Genomic DNA, 20,271 nt, shown 5'->3' on the forward strand with positions numbered 1-20,271 from the left:
AATACAGAATATATGAAATGTTAAATAATATTTTAAATAAATATCTTAATTAATAATTTTGTAATATTATTTATATAGCACATATTTATCACATGTCATTTTTAAAAAATATTGTTATGTTTAAAAAATTATATATTATTACAAAAATTTTATTTTATATTTGAATTGTTACTAGATTAAATTTAAGGCTGATATATATATATATAAATATATACATATTAAATATATAGTATATATTACATATTATTCAATATTTAATATTCAATAAGAAATTCTTTATATATTAATAAATATATTAATAAACAATTTTTATTTCAATAAACTTTAATATATAAAAATTAATTTGATAAAAAAAATAATTATATAAATTTAATATCTTGATTTTAAACATTTTACATTGTTTAATTAAATATTTGTAAATTACGTATTATTTTAATAAATTTTATAATAATAAATTTTAAATACATTTATATATTTTTTATTATTATAGAACATATTAACACAAATTATAAGAACAATATTAATTTAATTACATTAAATTATAATATTTTTAAATTTTATACTTAATAATAAATGCAAAAAAATATATATTTTATCAACCAAATTTATTTTTGTCTATTTTTATACAAATTTGATTATAAAAATATTATTAAAATTTATTACAAGATTACAAAATTTTTTATCAAATTATGTTAATAAATTGATAGTAAATTTGTATGAAAATTTGTGTCAAATTTACAAAAACATGTCAAATCTTGACAACACAAATATATCAAGTTTTGTTATATATTTCCCGCGTTTTGTTGGCTGCACTGTATGATCATATTTCTTAAAACTTTAAGATAATTTAGATTTTAGATATGCATACTTATTTAGAATTATATATATATATATAGGAATCTATGAGTTTATATAAAAATTCAAATTGAAATAAAAATAAGAAAAAATGTAAATTATATATTGAAAATTTAAAACCTCAGATACTAATGTATAACTATGTGCAGTTATAAATTACATATATATCTGTAAATAATTTTTGAATAATAATTAATAATGATGCAACATTATTAATTTGCAATTACGATTATATTATAAAGAAAATAATTTATTAATAGATTTTAATAGAATAAAAAAAGATATAATATAAAAAATAAAATAAATATTTTTTTATTTTTAATTAATTTATTTTTCTCTGAACATGTGTTTATCATTTTTGCTATTTTTTTAAACTAATAAGATATAAGAAAATAATTATTTATAAATAATCTATAAAATATTAAATATTATTAATTAAAATTGAATTCGTTCGAAATGATAATTTATAAGATATATTATTTAAAATTAAAGATAAAATAAAAATTAATACATAATAAAATAAAAAAATATATATTTCAAATTTAACAGTGATTAAATTGTATTTTATAAATATTTATATATTGCTTTAAAAATAAAAACTTCTATAATTTTTTTTTTTTGTTCATATGTAATATCATGAAAATGATTTTATCTTTATTTCAAGATTTAGAATTATTTGAAGTCGTGTCTATAAATATATATGGTTTAAGTTCGTCATTTTTATTAATTTAGAATAAATGAGAACAACGCGAGTACAAAATAACTATCATTTCTCTGTTCAATGGAACATCATTTGCATCACGTTGCTATTTTCTAATGTTATTGATAGCCATTTTATTCTGATATCTGGCAATTGTTATATTTTGTAATATTTGAGTAAATTCTATCTAATATTAAATTATGCTATGTACTTACCTTACTTTTTTGTTCATATCAATGTGACAAATTTTCGTACTTTTATTTATATAAAAGTATTGGTTTAAAAAAGTTGTTAACTTTTCAAAACGTATATATTTGCATAAATATAATATAGTTTTTATTAAGAATTATTAATTAACAGTAAATAACCTGCATATTTGTTTTATATGAAGATTTTAATATGACGTGATGATTTTATAATTGTTATTATTGAATTAAAATCAATTATCAAGATGACATCGCCTGCAGTTTCAAAGGTATATTTTATAATTCTAAAATTATAGATATATTTATATTTTATCAAATTAAAGAGGAAATATTATATAGATATTATATATTATAATATTATATAGATATTATATAGAATCAAAACAAAATGCTTTATAGAAATTATTATTGTACAAAATAAATAAAATAAATAATAAATATAAATTTTAAATTATTTACATTTTCATTATTTACTTATATATTAATAAAATGATTGATTATTATATTTTATTATATTATGTAAATAATTGATTGTAAACCTTACTTATTTTTTATTTAAAATATATTACAGCATAAAGCATGAAATATTATGTTTTTTATTTTATTTTATTAAATGTATGATTAAATAAATTTTTTTATAAATTTATATAAAGTTATCTTAAAAACAAAAATATTCAATTAATAAAATTTATTACTATTAATTTTACATTATTAAATCAAAGTTTGAATATTTAACATTTCAAAACTTTAATTTATTTAATTTTTTATTCCTACATTTAATTTTGCTTATGTTTAATTTTTTTTAGAATATAATTCTTTTTCATCATTATTCTCATAAGTTAAAAATTATTTTTATAAATGATAAAATATTAATTTTGAACAATAGTATTATGTATATTTAAAAAAATTATACTTTTTTTTATCTCTAATATAATTTAATATATAAATAATATATAAATAAAAAAAGCATTATTAAAATTAGATAATAATATTATTTATTATAACTATATTTACTATAACTATATACTATAATTTTAGGTTTCAGTTGCACCTTCCATCCAAGAATTTAGTATCAGAGTACCAAAGTATGTAATTTTTTTTTTAATTATAAATATTTTTATAGAATTAATTTTATTAAATAAAATATTATATTGTTATTTTAGAAATAATAAAAAAAAACACAATGTGATGCGTTTTAATGCAACATTAAATGTTGATTTTTCAAAATGGACTCAAGTGAAAATGGAACGTGAAAATAATATGAAGGAATATAAAGGAATAGAAGAGGAAATGCCAAAATTTGGAGCTGGATCTGAATTTGGACGAGATGCAAGAGAAGAAGCAAGAAGGAAAAAATTTGGTATTACAAGCAGAAAATATAAGCCAGAAGATCAACCTTGGATTTTAAAATCTGGAGGAAAAACTGGAAAAAAATTTAAAGGCATAAGGGAAGGTGGTGTGAGTGAAAATGCTGCATATTATGTTTTTACACATGCTGCTGATGGAGCTATAGAAGCTTTTCCATTGCATGAATGGTGATTTGATTATTTGAATTATTTAAACTGTATTTTATTAAAATTTTAATGGATGTAATTTATATTTAGGTATAATTTTCAACCAATTCAAAGATACAAAGCTTTGAGTGCAGAAGAAGCAGAACAAGAATTTAGTCGTAGAAATAAAGTAATGAATTATTTTTCATTAATGTTACGGAAAAGACTTAGAAATGATGAAGAAGGTGCAGATGATGAAGAAATAATAGAAGGTGGGAAGGGTAAAAAGCCGAGTAAGAAAGAGAAAGATTTAAAAATATCTGAAATGGATGAGTGGATGGATAGCGACGATGATGATTCTCTTAGTGATGATAATGAAAGTAAAAAAAATTCTGATGAAGAAGATGATACTAAGAAGAAAAAGAAAGGCAAAGGTGGATGTTATATCTGATACTCTTAAGAAATGCATGTGGTAATTATTCTTAATAGCTGTCTAGTTATTACCACATTTTCTTTATTTTTGCTATTAATATAATAATATGATAAGATTGTTAATTATATATTTATAAAATTAATATTTTTACTATGCAAAAAAATGCATTTGAAAACAGATAAAAATAGAGTTACAATATTTATTCTCTTTTATTTTTTTTCTTTCTTTTTTATTATATGATTATTATATGATGTTTCATATAAAACTTTTATCTAATTTCTATTTCTATGCTTTTTACACATTTGCATAGTATTAATATTTTCATAGTAAATTGATATGTCCAATAATCTTGAAAAAAATAATTTATAACAGATTATATGATTCAATTTATACAAATAGATATTCAGTTGAATCTCAATAACTCAAATTTCAAAAGAACTAAAATTTTCGAGTAGAGATTTCAACTTTTTAAGTAAAAAAAATTTAAAAAATGAAAATTTAATATATAGAGATATTATATAAAAGTTAATATTTTCTTCTCTTCATTGTAAGAAAAAAAAATTTGTATGTATTATTTTATTTTTTTAGGTAATTTAAAAAAAAAATGAAGTCATGATCACTTATTGATTATGTTTGTGATATATAATTAAAATAATTAAAATTTCAAATTAAAATTATAATATGATATAATAGAGTAAAATAATAATATAATATAATATAATAATCATTGAAGTAAATTTCGATTTATAGAAATTAAACTATTTTAAATAATTTTAAATAATCGAATAAAATTACGTAGCAAAAATCCGTTTGAATTAAAATTAGTTTAAACTTAGACATGTTAAGATTTTCACAGCTGAACCAAAGAAAATGAACATTATTATAATTTTAAAGAAATTTTCGAATTATAAAAATTAGAGTTATTGAGATTCGTTTGTATTATGAATTTATTTTAATAACAAAATTTGCAATAAATTTTTCCATATTTTTATAATTTAATTTAATAATAAATTTTAATATTTATATTAGTTGATATTAAGAAAAAGAAGAAGAAAAATGCCTCGGACGATGAAGCATTTGAAGAAAGTGATGATGGGGATGAAGAAGGTCGAGAATGTGATTATATTTCTGATTCATCAGATTCTGAATCAGAATTGGAACAACAAAAAGAGATTAAATCAGTTGCAGAAGAAGATGCATTAAGAAAATTGCTTGCTTCTGATGAAGATGACGAAGATGATGAAGAACAAACAGATAAAAAAGATGGTGATGATGAAAAAGATGATGATGATGAACATAAAGATAAAGATGAGAAGGTAAAATTAAAAAATAAATTTGAATATAATAATATTTATTTTAAATAAAATATTTTATCTACTGATTTTTTTTAGGATAAAGATAAGATTAATAAAGATACAGATAAAAAAAGAGATAAAAAGAAAAAGAAAAAACAATCTAAGAAAAAGGATTTAAAAAAACTTACATCAGGAAAAGATTCTTCAAGTGATTTTTCTAGTGATTCAGATTCAGAATCTGATACAGTAAAAGAAAAAGATAATAAAAGATCTAATAGTGCACATAGCTCAAGATCTGCAACACCTACACCTGCTGGAATATCAGATTCTTTAAAAAGAAAACAATCAGGATCTCCAGATTTATCACAAGCAAAAAAATTAAAATTGGATAATTTTAATTTAGTGCCAGTAAATTCTTACATTCCAGGAGTTAGGTATGTTAATTAATATAAATATAATTGTAAATTATAAAAATATTATAACAATACTTCTTAATTTTGTAAGTTTTTCAGATATTATTCTATAATATTATTTAAAAATATCATTTTTAACAAAGTACTATTATAAAATAATTTATCATAATATTATTTTGGATTAAGCATATTTATTGAATTTTTATTTTTTTTTCTTATATCATGACAAATCTTTTATTATTATAATTTAGAAAAATATTTATAATTTTAAAGATATATATAATTTTTTTTTAATATAATTGCAGTGAATCTGGAATTACTGAAGATGCAGTACGACGATATCTTATGCGCAAACCAATGACAACAACGGAACTTCTACAAAAGTTCAAATCGAAAAAAACTGGTCTTACTTCTGAGCAGTTAGTTAACGTAATGACTCAAATTCTGAAAAAAATTAATCCAACCAAACAGACAATAAAAAATAAAATGTACTTATCTATTAAAACACAATCTAATTGATATTTTTTAATATTTTTATATTAGTAAAATAATTTATAGCATAATTTCTATTTTAAATCTTAATATCTTATTTATTTTATGTCATATGTAAAGGTAACACTTTGTATAAGAATAAAATATATGGAATAAAAAAATATTTTTTCTTTTATTTAATAATTAATCTATTATTAAATAATAAAGAATGATAGATTAATTAGATTTAGATTAAAAATGAAATAAATAAAGAATGTTTTAAAAAAAATATACAATATTAATTTTGTATTAAAAAAAAAAATAATTAATTAAAAAAAATATACAAAAATGAGAAAAAATGGAAGCATGTAAAAAAATTCAAAGAAAAGAAAGAAAATGGCGGGAAATTTTTGAAAAAAAAGGAGGATAAAAGATAAAAAAAGAGGAAGAAAATGAATGCAGAGAGTATAAAAATAAATCACTTTATGGATAAGAAAAAAAAATTTTAATTTAATTTATTATAATTATATAAATAATTCAATATTAATATTAATTAAAGTTATACAAAAATTTATGATTAAAATTACCATTAATTTTTACTTTATTCTAGTTTATTTTATTTTTATTTAATTTATTATTATAATATTTAATTATAATTAAATAAGATAATTATAATAACAGAAAAATATACACAAGGCGAAAGAGTTTTTGCAAATACGAATTATTATTAATATATTCTCTATTGATCCATGATAATATGAAATCAAATTTCTATTATTTATACAAAAATAATGAATGGTAATTTATTAACACATGAATAATTAAAAATTTCATTCATTATGTTCTTTATTATGTTAAAAGAAGCTAAAAACTAAGCTACGCCTATATAATAATACGCCTAATATATGAAGTTCAAATCTATAATGAAAAATGATAGAAATCACATGATCGAAGAAATTTAAATCATTTGATAAAGTTATGACTTTGAGCTTATCAGTGATATTATAATTCTGAGTTTTTGCAGTATTGCCCTCACTGACCCAACTATTATCACATAGTAATACAGTAACTTTAATTTAAAATAGAAGTAACCATATTACATTTTGTATAATTGTTGTCTTACTATCGCGATTTTAATGAATTTAGTGAATATTAAATATTGTTTTTATAATTTTTTTATATGCCTTATATATAAAAACATTATATATAGAAACATTGAAGATTCTTTAATTACGCAATTGTGAAATTAATGTGAATTTATTGAGAATACATAATATGTCTTCAATTCGTGGTATTAATGTAAGAGAAATATATTATATAATACAAAAATAAATAAATATTGTACATAATATTTTATGATTAATAATAGACAAAAATTAGTCTTATAAAATGTACTATAAAATATTTTAATTAAAAATATTTTTCACAGAACTTGAAAGGTAAAATAATAGCAATTAGAAGAGAAGATCAGTCAGTATGGGAAAGAAGAGCTCCTTTAGCACCTGCGAATGTTCGTCGATTAATTAGAGCAGGGGTAAAAGTAATTGTACAACCTAGTAATAGAAGGGCTTATCCTGCACATTCTTATCAAGCTGCAGGCGCTATATTGCAAGAGGATATTAGTTCTGCTTCTGTTATTTTCGGAGTGAAACAAGTTCCTGTGGATCAACTTATTTCCAATAAAACTTATTGCTTTTTTTCTCATACCATTAAGGCACAAGAAAGTAATATGCCACTTCTAGATGCTATACTTGAAAAGAATATACGTTTGGTAGATTATGAAAAATTAACAGATATTAACGGGCAAAGAGTGGTTGCGTTTGGAAAATATGCTGGTGTAGCAGGCATGGTAAATATATTACATGGACTTGGATTAAGATTACTTGCATTAGGACATCATACACCATTCATGGTAAGATTAATTCAAATTAAAAAATTAATTAAGTCAAGTTAAGAATAAAATGAATTTTTTAAATATTTTTGATTGATATCTTTTTCAAATTATTTCTTCTGTTTATATTTGATATATTATATAAATAATTAACTTTTATTATATTTTGTAGTTTTAAAATTGATTTTAAAATAGAGTATTCCAAATATCCGAAGTTAGTAACGGGAAATTTAAAAGTCGTTGAATTTTTTTTGGACATCAAAAGAAATTAGACTATTCTTATTTTGTCATCGAATGATTTATGATAGGAATCAGAATTTAATGAATATGATGTCCTGGATGAAATCAGATTTAATTATTATAGAAAGATTCTAAATGACCATTTTGGATCTTTACAGCTGTAAATTATAGATAGTTGTTACAGAGATTTTTATGAAAAATAATTGAATTAAAATTGAAAATGACAAAATTTACAAGTTGTCAAAATAAATAATATAACGAAACGATTTTTTAAATTAAGAAATGCTGATTTAATTTTTTTAGAAGATTTAATCGTGAAATGTGAAAAAGGATGTCTTTTTTGAGAGAACTGTATCGAGTCGCTTTTCATATTTTTATACAATTTTAAAAAAGAAAGAAATCTTGATTTCTGATGTGTTTTAATGTTCAATTTCTAACATAATTTTTTAACAAATTTGGAATGTTATATTTTGAACAAAAAATATTATATTTTACATTAGTTCTAGTCTTTGTTGTCGAAATATGAAAGATAAAATGATTTAATTAAATGCATTTCAGTTTTTAATGATTTTATTTGAAATTTATTTAAAATTTTACATTATACTGATAATGATTAATGAACTTATATTTATATTTACATAATAATTAATAAGAGAAATATAACATTTCTGAATGAAATTTTTTCTGGTCAATGGATATAGAAAGAGATGTGGAGAAGAGATCTTCTTGCTCATACCATAATTATTATTTATGTTATGTAAATTAATCTAAAACATTATTTTAAGTAAACAATTATTAGATTATCAGAAATAAATATTTCCTTAAGAGTTTGAATGCATTTGATTATTTATGATTTATATTACTTCATTTTCCATATCTTTAGAACGAAGATGAATAGACTCATATATATATATCATAATAATATTTTTTGTTCTTAAATTTATTATTATTAAATTTTGATAGTTTTTATCTGGAATATCCTGTATAAATTAATTAATTGTATAATTATATAATTAATTATATTTTTTATCATGATAAGAATTATATTGATATTTATCAATACATATACATACACATACACATATATATATATTATTTTTATATATCTTAATATATTTTATATATATTTTTGTTATTTTAAAAATTATATATATAATGTTAGTCAGATATTGGAATCGTCTTTTAAGTGCACAAATTTTGTAGCTTTAAATATAGATAAGGAGAGTAAATTGCGAAGGAAGAATAAAGATAGAATAAAAATTGTGAAATTAGCATCATCTTTCAGATCAGAGTATTATAAATAAAACATAAATATAGATAAAGAGAGATAAATAATAGAAGAAAGAGAAAAATAATATGGAATAAAAATTTATTATAATATATTATATAATATAATATAATATAATAATTTTATATAACAAAAAAATCAACACTATCAAAAATAATATCAATATATTTTGTAAAGCATAATTGTTATAGTTTATATAAAATAAAGGAGTATATTTTTAAATTATTATTATTAAATTATACGTATAAATTTATACATATCTAAATAACTAATAATTATTATTTACAGCATATTGGACCAGCGCACAATTACAGAGATTCATCTATGGCACGACAAGCTATACGAGATGCAGGATATGAAATAGCATTAGGTGCAATGCCAAAATCAATTGGACCATTGACTTTCATCTTCACCGGTAGCGGTAATGTGAGTCAAGGAGGACAAGAAGTTTTTCAAGAGCTTCCACACGAATATGTACCACCTGAAATGTTAAAAAAGGTTGCTGAACATGGTGGTAAGTATTGCAAGTATTTATTTCTGATTCCCTGAAAATATACATTGATATTATACATTCTATAAAATATGCAAATTAATTCTGCAACTATTTTATGGATATTTTTTTTTTTTATATTAAAACATTAAAAATAATTGTTTCAGATACGACAAAGATATATGGATGTGAGGTAAGGCGAAGACATCATCTAGAAAGGAAAGATGGAGGTGGATTTGATTCTGAAGAATGTGACAAGCATCCTGAGAGATATATTTCGACTTTCAGCAAAACGATTGCACCATACGCATCAGTGATAATTAATGGTATTTATTGGGCAGTTGATTCGCCTAAATTAGTAACAATACCAGATGCAAAATACTTGTTAAGACCAGCTTATACACCTTGGCTACCATCAAGCGTTGGTGCACCTTCTTTACCTCACAGAATGTTAGCTATCTGTGATATATCTGCAGACCCTGGAGGCAGTATCGAGTGAGTAAGATCAATATCAATATTAATTTAAAACTTTTCTTTTTTTTTTGCAATATGAATAGTATAATAGTAATAATAAATTTCATCAAGTTTGAAACGTCAATAATTTATAAAGATGCTTAGAAGATTTTAGAACTTAAATAAATGTAAATGCTCGTTTCTAAAATTTTCCTAGATTCATGAACGAATGCACAACTATTGACACACCATTTTGTTTATACGATGCTGATCGTAACAAGGATACGAAATCTTTCAAAGGACCCGGTGTGTTAGTCTGTTCAATCGACAACATGCCAACTCAATTACCAAAAGAATCTACAGATTTCTTTGGAAATCTTTTGTATCCTTATGCGTTAGATATTATTCAGTCGGATGCAAAGGCTCCGTTGGAGGAACATAATTTCAATCCGGCTGTACACGGTGCAATAATCGCATCTAACGGGCGGCTAACACCTAATTTTGAATATATTCAAGAATTAAGATTGTTGAATCATCGTTGTAAACATAAAGCAGACGATAAAGCACAAACTAAAAAGGTAAACTAAAAACAAAATCTTCATTCTTCACTTTCAAAAAATATATTTTTGCAAGTGTAAAAGTAATTTTTATAATTGGAGACCTGATCATCAAGTTTTTTAAAAATTGAATTTACAAAAAATATATTATTGGCTGGTTGTAATGAAAGATTAATTGAACAATATTTCTTTTATATTTTTTTCATAATATCATTAAATAAAAAAGAATTTTAATTTGAAAAATCACTTGCATCAATTAATTAATTCTGAAGACTTCTAGGAGTCTATAGATTTCTGTTTAAGAATTGCTATTCCATATAGCAAGTTTTATTAAGAAGCAACATTTTCAAATTAATTACTTTGAAAATCGATGCACACATGTATATATTTTATATTGAATTAAATTTTTTATTTAAAAAAACAAAATATTTTAATATTAGATATATCATAGATACTAATTACAATTAATAATTAATTGTGATACGTTAAAATATATTATTTTGTGAATAGGTTGTTGTCCTTGGTGCTGGACATGTTTCCGGCCCGTTGGTCGAATATTTACACAGAGATAACAACATACGTTTAATTGTTGCGTCTCAATTGAAAGAGGAGGCAGACATTTTAGCAAATAATTTCCCTGGCGTGGAACCAGTTTTATTGAACGTTGTTGAACGTCCCGATACGTTGAACGACGTTGTTAAATCGGCGGATGTAGTGGTTTCCCTATTGCCTTACTCTTTACACCACGTCGTTGCAAATGCATGTATACACGCCAAAACTCATTTGGTAACAGCAAGTTACATGAACGAAGATGTTAGATCCTTACACGAAGAGTAAGTTAAATAAATAAATAAATAATTTTAATATATATTAACAAAAATGAGGAAAAGGATGGTATTCTGATCTTCTGATTCATAAATTGATCCCTTCATGATTTTCTTATATTTTTATTTATAATAAAGACATATCTGTATTAATACCAAATGATGTTACTTATTAGATGTTGCTTGGTTAATTGAATTAAAAAATTTTTTTGTTCATTTAATTATTTATTCCTGGAATTGGAATTCTACTTTTTGAGACACATAAAGATAGATAAAAAACATTGATCAAAAGAATTTCAGTTAATAGCTCATTGAAACTGAATTAAAATATTGGTGTAAATATCATTTCTAGTATTGTGTAGCTATTTATTTAATACTATTGTTTGAATCAATGGTTGCAATATGTTGAAGATATTGGAAGACATTGTCAATAATTTTCAGAATATTAAGAACAATTAATTAACAATTACTAAAAAATATAAAATTGGAGATTCGTTTTACCATTCTTTTCTCTATACAATATATTATATATTTAAAAACATCATTGATATGAATACAAATAATGATAGAATTAAAAATATATATATATATAATATATTAACATGTTAATTGCATTAGGGCTGTAGCAGCAGAAGTAACTATACTTAATGAAATAGGCTTAGACCCTGGTATCGATCACTTGCTAGCTTTAGAATGTTTCGACAATGTTAAACAAGCTGGTGGGAAAATCGAGTCTTTCATTTCCTGGTGCGGCGGTTTACCTGCACCAGAATGTTCATCCAATCCTCTACGATATAAATTCAATTGGTCGCCAAGAGGAGTGTTGCTCAATACTTTGGCATCTGCCAAATATTATTCCAATAGACAAGTAAGCAAAAATTAACAATTTTGAAAAAATATCTTCGAACAAAAATGGCTCGTCAAACATTTACCTGATCATCAGAATATTTCCCTCAATGAAGAGAAATCTTGAAATTTTATTCCCATTTATAAAGGTTGTAGAAATAGAATCAGGAGGAAGTCTCATGTCTGCGGTTCAAGATTTAGATTTTTTGCCCGGTTTTGCGCTGGAAGGTTTTCCGAATCGAGACAGTACGATTTATAAAGATTTATACGGACTTAATAACGTCCACACGATTCTACGAGGCACATTAAGATTCAAAGGTTTCGCCAATACCATACGAACTTTACAATATCTTCGGTTAACCGATTCCAATCCACATCCAAGTTTACATCCAAATGGTCCAGATATTACATGGGTATGTGTATATGTACAGAGTATCACTATAATCATGGAAAAAATAAATTTGAAAGGCTGACAAAATTTACTATATCTAAAAATTTTGATTTATCAAGTTGCAAACATATTTAAATTTATCTCTATCTCCAATGGAAAATTTCAATTATTTGATACATAAATTTTAATATTTTTGTATATTAACTCGTCGTCTTTGCTTCGATGTTTAGAATCGTTATGTGGAAGAATAATATTAATATTAATATCCAAATCGTGTTTATTATTCCAGAGAGTATTAATTTGCAACCTGCTTGGTTTGGCAAATGACAATATTTTTTACGAAAATTTAAAGAGAAAATTGGCAGAAGTGTTAAATTCGGAAGAAGGGGTGAAGGCAATCGAAGATTTAGGCCTTCTTCAAGAAGATTTAGTATTAAAGTTAAATACTCCGCTCGACACGTTAACCCATTACTTATCGAAGAAGCTGTGCTACGATCAAAACGAACGGGATCTGGTAATTTTAAGGCATGACGTGGGTATACTCTGGCCCGACAATAAGAGAGAAAACAGAGAAATTAATTTAGTATTATACGGCGACAGACAAGGTTACTCTGCTATGGCACGAACGGTCGGATATCCGACAGCAATCGCAGTTAAAATGATCCTTGACGGTATTATTCTTTCTCTTTTTTTAATCGGAATTTTTCGAAACAATAAATTTTATTTTATTTTATTTTATTTTTCGTCTCGTGAATAATAGGTGAAATTCAAAAACGAGGCGTGATCCTTCCATTTACTCCGGACATTTATCGGCCTATATTGAATCGATTAAAAGCTGAAGGAATTGAATTTTTTGAAACGTCCAAATGGATCTGATCTTTCCATGACATTAATTCCAATTGATTCTAAACATTGTGTAAATAAAATAGAAAGAATTAAATTAACAATATTGATTTATTTATCCTTATGTAATTATGTCTTTAATATTTTACTTCACAATATTATTATAAAAATATATATAATAAAGAATATTATTTATTTTTTATTGAAGCGTTTTTTATAATTTTCATAATCTCTCATCTTAGATTCCTCTAAGATTTACGAATTTAATCTTGATCCACGTAAATTATTATATTCAAAATATGTTTCTTGTATGAAAAATTATAACAGTTATGAATTAACGTTAAATCATGTAAGATAATACATTGTATACATTCTATCAAGGCATATATAATTGTAGATATATGCACAAGTACTTATTCTTCTATAAATAGATCTTACTCTGGAATTCAACTTGCTCTCAAGCAAATTGTTAGGTACGTTTAGCAGTTAGAATATATTTCACTGTAAAGACGGATAGTTATTACTTTACAAAGTAGTTTTTATTCAGTGTGTTATAAAACATTGAACATTATAATTTTATTTAATTTAAGTAGATGATTTTGACTAATCTTGTTTTATAGGAATAAGTAATAATATTACATTTAAAAGTTTTTTAAAATTTTTTTATAATTCTTATAATATTAAAAATATATTTTTATCGAATTTTTATATTATATTGAAAGTTCTTCTAAATAAAGAAAATTTATTTATTAGAATTTAGAATTTCTTGGAATTGGAATAATTAAAAAAAATGTATTATTTCTTGTAAATTATATTATTAGATGATATATATATATATATAAACATAATGATAATATATTTATATGTATGAAATGAATTTATTAATTATTTATTAAAAATGTTGCTCAATTTTGTATAATTAAATTATTATTTAATAATTATTTAATTAATTTGTTTAAGTTTTACTACAAATTTTTAAAGTTTTTAATATATATAATAGATTACTTCATCATAATTATATATATATATAATTAATTTAATATATGAATATCTTTGTACAAAACAAAACTATTAAAAGCAATGGAATCTCAAACTTGTGTGATTTGTGGAGGACATTCAGTTCATAAATGCAGTGCCTGTGAAAATGTTTATTACTGCAGCAAAAAACATCAAAAAGAAGATTGGAAAAAACATTCAAAAATTTGCAAATCCTTTAAGGTTAGAAATATTTTATTAATATTTTTGTATTAATCAATTTCTCATTATTATTATTTTAAAATATAACAAAATAATATCATGACTAATTATAGAGCTCGATAACTTTTTATACTATTTTAATAACACTATCCAAATTTTAAAACATTTTTTTGATCTACGACATTTACTAAATAATTCCAACAACCCATATTATCATATATTAATCCTATTATAATTTTTTTGAGTTGAATTATTAAATCTTCAATATTTTTTATTGCAGGTCATATAATGTCATTTGTTCAAAAATAAGTCTCTATCATAATTTTATTTGTTTTTACTTTCATATTACCACTATATTTTTTACATAAAATAAAAATTTAAAAATTATTTTATTTATTAAACTATTTTATTTTTCATGAAATATTGCAATTATTTTATCTTTCGTAAATTATATTATAATTTATGATCAATTAATTATATATACATTTATTATTTCAAAGTTAGCAGAAAATCCTTCGTTGGGTCGTCATTATATAGCTACGAGAAATATCAAAGTTGGAGAAATTATTCTACGGGACGATCAACCCTTGATAACAGGTCTTATGTACAACACTGTCCCTGTGTGCCTTCAATGTTATACGGTGTTAAATCAAGAGATTGCAATACCTTGTGAAAAATGTGGCTGGCCTCTTTGTCAAAACTGTAACGAACATGGATTGGAATGTAAATTTTCTTCTTCTCGCAGAGATTCTAAGGTAATCATTATCCTCAAGATTGTTAAAATTCACTGAGAAGAAATATACGTAATATCGCAGATTTCAATAACCGAATTTGGCTATCCACATCCGAGTTACCAATGCATAAATGTTATAAGAGCTTTGTCATTGAAGGATACTAATCCAGAATCTTATAAAAAGTTAATATCCCTCGAAAGTCATTGCAATGAAATGAATAATTCTAAAGAGCCATTAAATATTGCTCATTTCATCAAGAGATTCTTCAAGGCAGATGACATATCGGAAGAAGAAATTGCAACAATCATTGGTATCTTGCAGGTAAAAATTTAATACTGTAATATCAAAATTTTTGGCCATTTATTTTCTTGATGATCTGAAGGATTGAAGGATATATTCCAATGGTATATACAATAAAATTTCATTTTTATTTTTATGTTCTATATTTGGAAGCTGAAAGACTAATAGTTCTGAATAGTCAATCATTGTTTTTTAAAAATAAATAATAAATAGATTTTTCTTAAATTACAGGTTAATGGTCACGAAGTTCCACTAACTGATTCACCATATGTAGCGGTTTATGAAATGGCATCATTAATTGAGCATAATTGTAGAGCCAATTGCTCAAAAAGTTTCACTGATATGGGAGGATTGATTATTCGTGCTGCACTACCTATTACGAAGGGTGATTATGTTTACATAAAATTCAGATAATTTATTTAATTATATTCTCTTATAATAATAATTAATAATTAATATTTTCGTGTTATAAGAATGCAATATAAATAGATTCGTGTATTTATGTATTTTTAGATTGAAATAAAGCCTGTTGTTCATACGTTATATTTATAGAATGAAATAAAAAAAAGGAAAATTTAGAAAGAACGAAAAAATCGATGCTTGGTAAACGATTGTATGTTATAAAACTTATAAGATTTTCTCTTTTTGTAAATTATTCAGAGATCAATTCATTAATTCATTAATTATTACGAATTATTTTTAATTGTTTATAAATACATATAATATTATAATTGTAAAAAATATGTTTTAGGAGATCACATTTCTATATGTTACACTGATCCATTATGGGGTACTGCAAACAGAAGACATCACCTTCTTAAAACAAAATTTTTTGAATGTATTTGTAATCGATGTCAAGATCCTACAGAATTTCAAACTATGTTTAATGCTTTAAAATGCAATAATATGTAAGTTAATGTTAATTTCATAACATAAATTATTAAGAATATTTTTAATAAAATATATGCATATGCATATAGAGTTGAAGAAATTGAAGAAAATAATAAAAATTTGTCAAACTTTTAAATTAAACATTTAATAGAATTTCCATAAGAAATTGAAGAATAAATTATTCTTATTTTACTACTCTAATCTTGTATAAGAATTGATTTATTTATTTTCAGAAATTGTTCGGGATACATATTGCCAAAAACTTTCCTTGAACAGGAACAAGATTACATATGCAAAATTTGTGAATCAGTCGTTTCTTGTACAGAGATTGAAAAAGTATTGGAAGACATTGGTATAGACCTATCAAATATGAAGAAAAACGATATTGTTGCATGTAAAGAATTTCTAGACCGATATAAAAATGATCTTCATCCAAATCATTATTATAACATCGACGTAACGATCGCCTTGGCTCAATTGATCGGGCAACAAACTGGTGGATTGGCGGTAATCGAGGAAAATCTTCTGATTGAGAAAATAAAATTATGCAAAAAATTGGACACTTTGCTTAAATTACTCGTTCCAGGTATATGAGATGTGATATACAGTTTTTCCAGAATATAATAACTAATATAAATATAAAATTAAATTAATCCTATTTTTAATTGGACACTTAAGGTCACTACTACATTGTGACGAAGTAACAAGAAAACTATTTGTGCACTCTCTCGAATGCGAATTCCATTTTTACAAGGAAAATGATATCGGTGACTGATACACGCCGATTTTGATGAAATTTTGTATAATTGTTTGGACCAGCCTATAGATTTTTCCCATATTTGGTTCGTGTTACTTTTTTACTTTGATACCTTCTCGAATGATGGGTCTGACTCGTCATTGTAACTTAATGTGAAAGTTGAGCTATACTCATAAACTTTGAACTACTAATGAATTTTGTTCTTTTGTGTTTTGAATTAATGAATTTATTGAATTAAGAATTAATCGTTGATATCTCTTTAAAGCATGAATCCTCCATATTTGGATCACAAATTGATCTTTGAATTTTGGATCATTATAATTATTTTTATTTGTAATTATTTATATACGAAATTTAATAATAAAAATTCTCGGTAATTTCAATATAATCATTTATATAGAATACAATAAATAGAAAAAATATTAAAGATTCATTATATGGTCATATTGAATAATTATATTTGCTGTATCAAATTTTTAATATTTATTTTATTTCATCTTATCAAAAATATATTAAAACGTACGATTATCATTAAAAATTAATAGTAGAAATGCATGCTATTATTTGTGTGTGAATTTTGCGAATTTTATCATTTCTTCATTTTATTATATCTCAGAAATGAAGATAACTAATCGACCCATGCTATATATAACATTATTTTAAAATAATTATATCGGCAAAGTTTGTCAGTTTTTATTTGGATCACCTTGTATATAAATATACTTGACCTAATATATTATATTAGGTGAAGAATTCTCGAAAACCCTATTCGTTCTAAACCGATTTCTACGACGACTGAACGAAGTTGGACGTCAATCAATCGTCTTACCGATCTCACAACATGCTTGGCTATCGGTAAATAGAGGTATAAGGATCCATTAATTGTAAAAATAGATTATAAATATTCATATATCAGTTTATTAATATTGTTAATAAATCTTACATTATAATAGCAGATAATATTGCAGATAATTGCAGATAATATTCAATTAAAATTTTTTAATAATTATCAATACAAAACAAAAGTTGCAAAGAAAATTTTATTCTTGTTTCATATTTTTTACACTATGAATCATCAATTTACAAATACATATATTTGATATGTAAAATATCATTAATATTGACAAATAATTTGTATCTTTTGTTTCAGCTGAAAATCGAATTCGTGGTTTAATTCTTTTCGAGTTGCATGCAGCTCTTGCAGAATTAAGTAGACGATATAAAAACGAGGAAACCATGATATCATTACTGGTATGAATATATATATTTAATATATATTTAATTAATATGATTTTGTCATTAAATTCAGGAAAATTATATCTGAAATTTTTTTTTATATTTTTTAATATTTTATACTTCAATTAGTTGCCGCTATATAAAGAATATCCATAGCACTTAATATAATGCAAAGATCATGAATAGGTTCTGTGATTCACTTATTTTTTCCTGGAAATACTACGTTCTTCTAGGAATTGTGTCTATCATTCATATGGAGTTTGAGATAAATCAATGTTAAGAAATGATAAAGACAGAAATAGAATAGTGAACAATTAAAAAATTTTTTTTACATGATATCTCGGAAATTGGAAATCATATAAAGATAAATAAAAAAGCGTTTTAAAGAACAAGATTTCGCGATTTTATCTTTCGTTCAGTGATCAAGAATCATTATCTTTAAAATTATAATATTAAAGTTAAATATAATATTTAAATTTAATAGGGTTTAATCGTGATTTAAATTACAAAATAAATAATTTTAAAATAATTTTTATTTCTGGAAAAATATTATTTATAACATAATTTTATTTATAATATATTATAGACTTTAAATTAGTTTAAGAAATCCTTGATGGAGTACCTCCTGATTGAGGTAAATTGAATCTTCAATTTTCTGTTTAATCGAATATTTTTTCTGATTTATCTGAATTAATTAAACAGGTTTTTGTGGTTTTTTTCTACAATTTTTAGATATCTAGTCGAACAAATCGCAAATATTATATTTATATTGATTATGTAAAATATGCAAAACATAATATCAAAAATATGTATTTTCATAAAAGTTCATAGTTTAATAATTATAATATCTATAAAATATTTCTTGGATAATTAAGAAACATTCATTTTATATTTATAGAAATACAAAAAAAAAATTATTAATGCATTTATAAAAAATTTAATTTATGGACGAGTATAAATACTGTTATTTATGTTTGAATTCAAGATTAAATAAAAAAATTTTTTTTTCTTTTTATAGCAGGAATCAAAAAAATATTTAATTGATGGCTATCAATTGTTAAAATATGAACCAAAAATTCTGCCAGAAGGAAAAATTGCTCAACATGCTGAGAAAAATTTAGAAGAAATAACTAAACTTTTAAAACAGTTTCACATGAAATAAAATTCATAATAAATATACACTTAAATATATAAGTTCAATAAATTTCAATTTGTTCGAAACAAATATTATAAGAAATATCAAATTGTAAGAATCTTTTTTAAAGAAATAAATATACCAAATATACAAATATATCAAAATAAATTTGGTCTTGTTGAGTTTTCGATATAAGATATCAAATTATTTATACGTAATATAAAGATATATTGTTAATTTAACTTATTTATTTTACTAACTTTATATTTTTTTTAAATTTATAAATTGAAAATAAATTGAATTAGGAATGAGATAAATAGAAAACTTATTTA

At 22.7% G+C, this 20,271-nt stretch overlaps 3 protein-coding genes across 10 annotated transcripts; all 3 read left to right on the plus strand.

The window, feature by feature from the left end:
- The first annotated feature begins 1,571 nt into the window (after positions 1–1,571).
- On the plus strand, positions 1,572–6,050 carry LOC727088 (general transcription factor IIF subunit 1). Its single transcript, XM_026441738.1, has 7 exons — positions 1,572–2,030; positions 2,800–2,846; positions 2,925–3,296; positions 3,366–3,688; positions 4,717–5,003; positions 5,079–5,416; positions 5,701–6,050. Exons 1-7 carry the CDS (start codon positions 2,007–2,009, stop codon positions 5,912–5,914), a joined length of 1,605 nt encoding a protein of 534 aa, XP_026297523.1. The 5' UTR covers positions 1,572–2,006; the 3' UTR covers positions 5,915–6,050.
- Positions 6,051–6,902: 852 nt separating this feature from the next.
- LOC552130 (alpha-aminoadipic semialdehyde synthase, mitochondrial) lies at positions 6,903–13,790 on the plus strand. The gene is made up of 10 exons (XM_624510.6): positions 6,903–7,165; positions 7,296–7,778; positions 9,574–9,799; positions 9,943–10,270; positions 10,446–10,806; positions 11,296–11,618; positions 12,228–12,477; positions 12,605–12,868; positions 13,136–13,517; positions 13,607–13,790. Exons 1-10 carry the CDS (start codon positions 7,142–7,144, stop codon positions 13,720–13,722), a joined length of 2,757 nt encoding a protein of 918 aa, XP_624513.2. The 5' UTR covers positions 6,903–7,141; the 3' UTR covers positions 13,723–13,790.
- Positions 13,791–14,144: 354 nt separating this feature from the next.
- Positions 14,145–20,077, plus strand: LOC552157 (SET domain-containing protein SmydA-8). 8 transcript variants are annotated; one of them, XM_006564282.3, is made up of 10 exons: positions 14,145–14,162; positions 14,768–14,907; positions 15,387–15,641; positions 15,702–15,941; positions 16,152–16,305; positions 16,672–16,828; positions 17,045–17,397; positions 18,314–18,433; positions 18,719–18,819; positions 19,823–20,076. In XM_006564282.3, exons 2-10 carry the CDS (start codon positions 14,770–14,772, stop codon positions 19,964–19,966), a joined length of 1,662 nt encoding a protein of 553 aa, XP_006564345.2. In that variant the 5' UTR covers positions 14,145–14,162; positions 14,768–14,769; the 3' UTR covers positions 19,967–20,076. The 8 variants fall into 8 exon arrangements, with proteins under 8 accessions (XP_006564345.2, XP_006564346.2, XP_006564344.2 ...); XM_006564283.3 differs by lacking the exon at positions 14,145–14,162 and adding an exon at positions 14,219–14,235; XM_006564281.3 differs by lacking the exon at positions 14,145–14,162 and adding an exon at positions 14,298–14,315.
- Positions 20,078–20,271: the final 194 nt, after the last annotated feature.

The sequence above is a fragment of the Apis mellifera genome, linkage group LG7, assembly GCF_003254395.2.
Source record: "Apis mellifera strain DH4 linkage group LG7, Amel_HAv3.1, whole genome shotgun sequence".
Taxonomy (NCBI): Eukaryota; Metazoa; Arthropoda; class Insecta; order Hymenoptera; family Apidae; genus Apis; species Apis mellifera.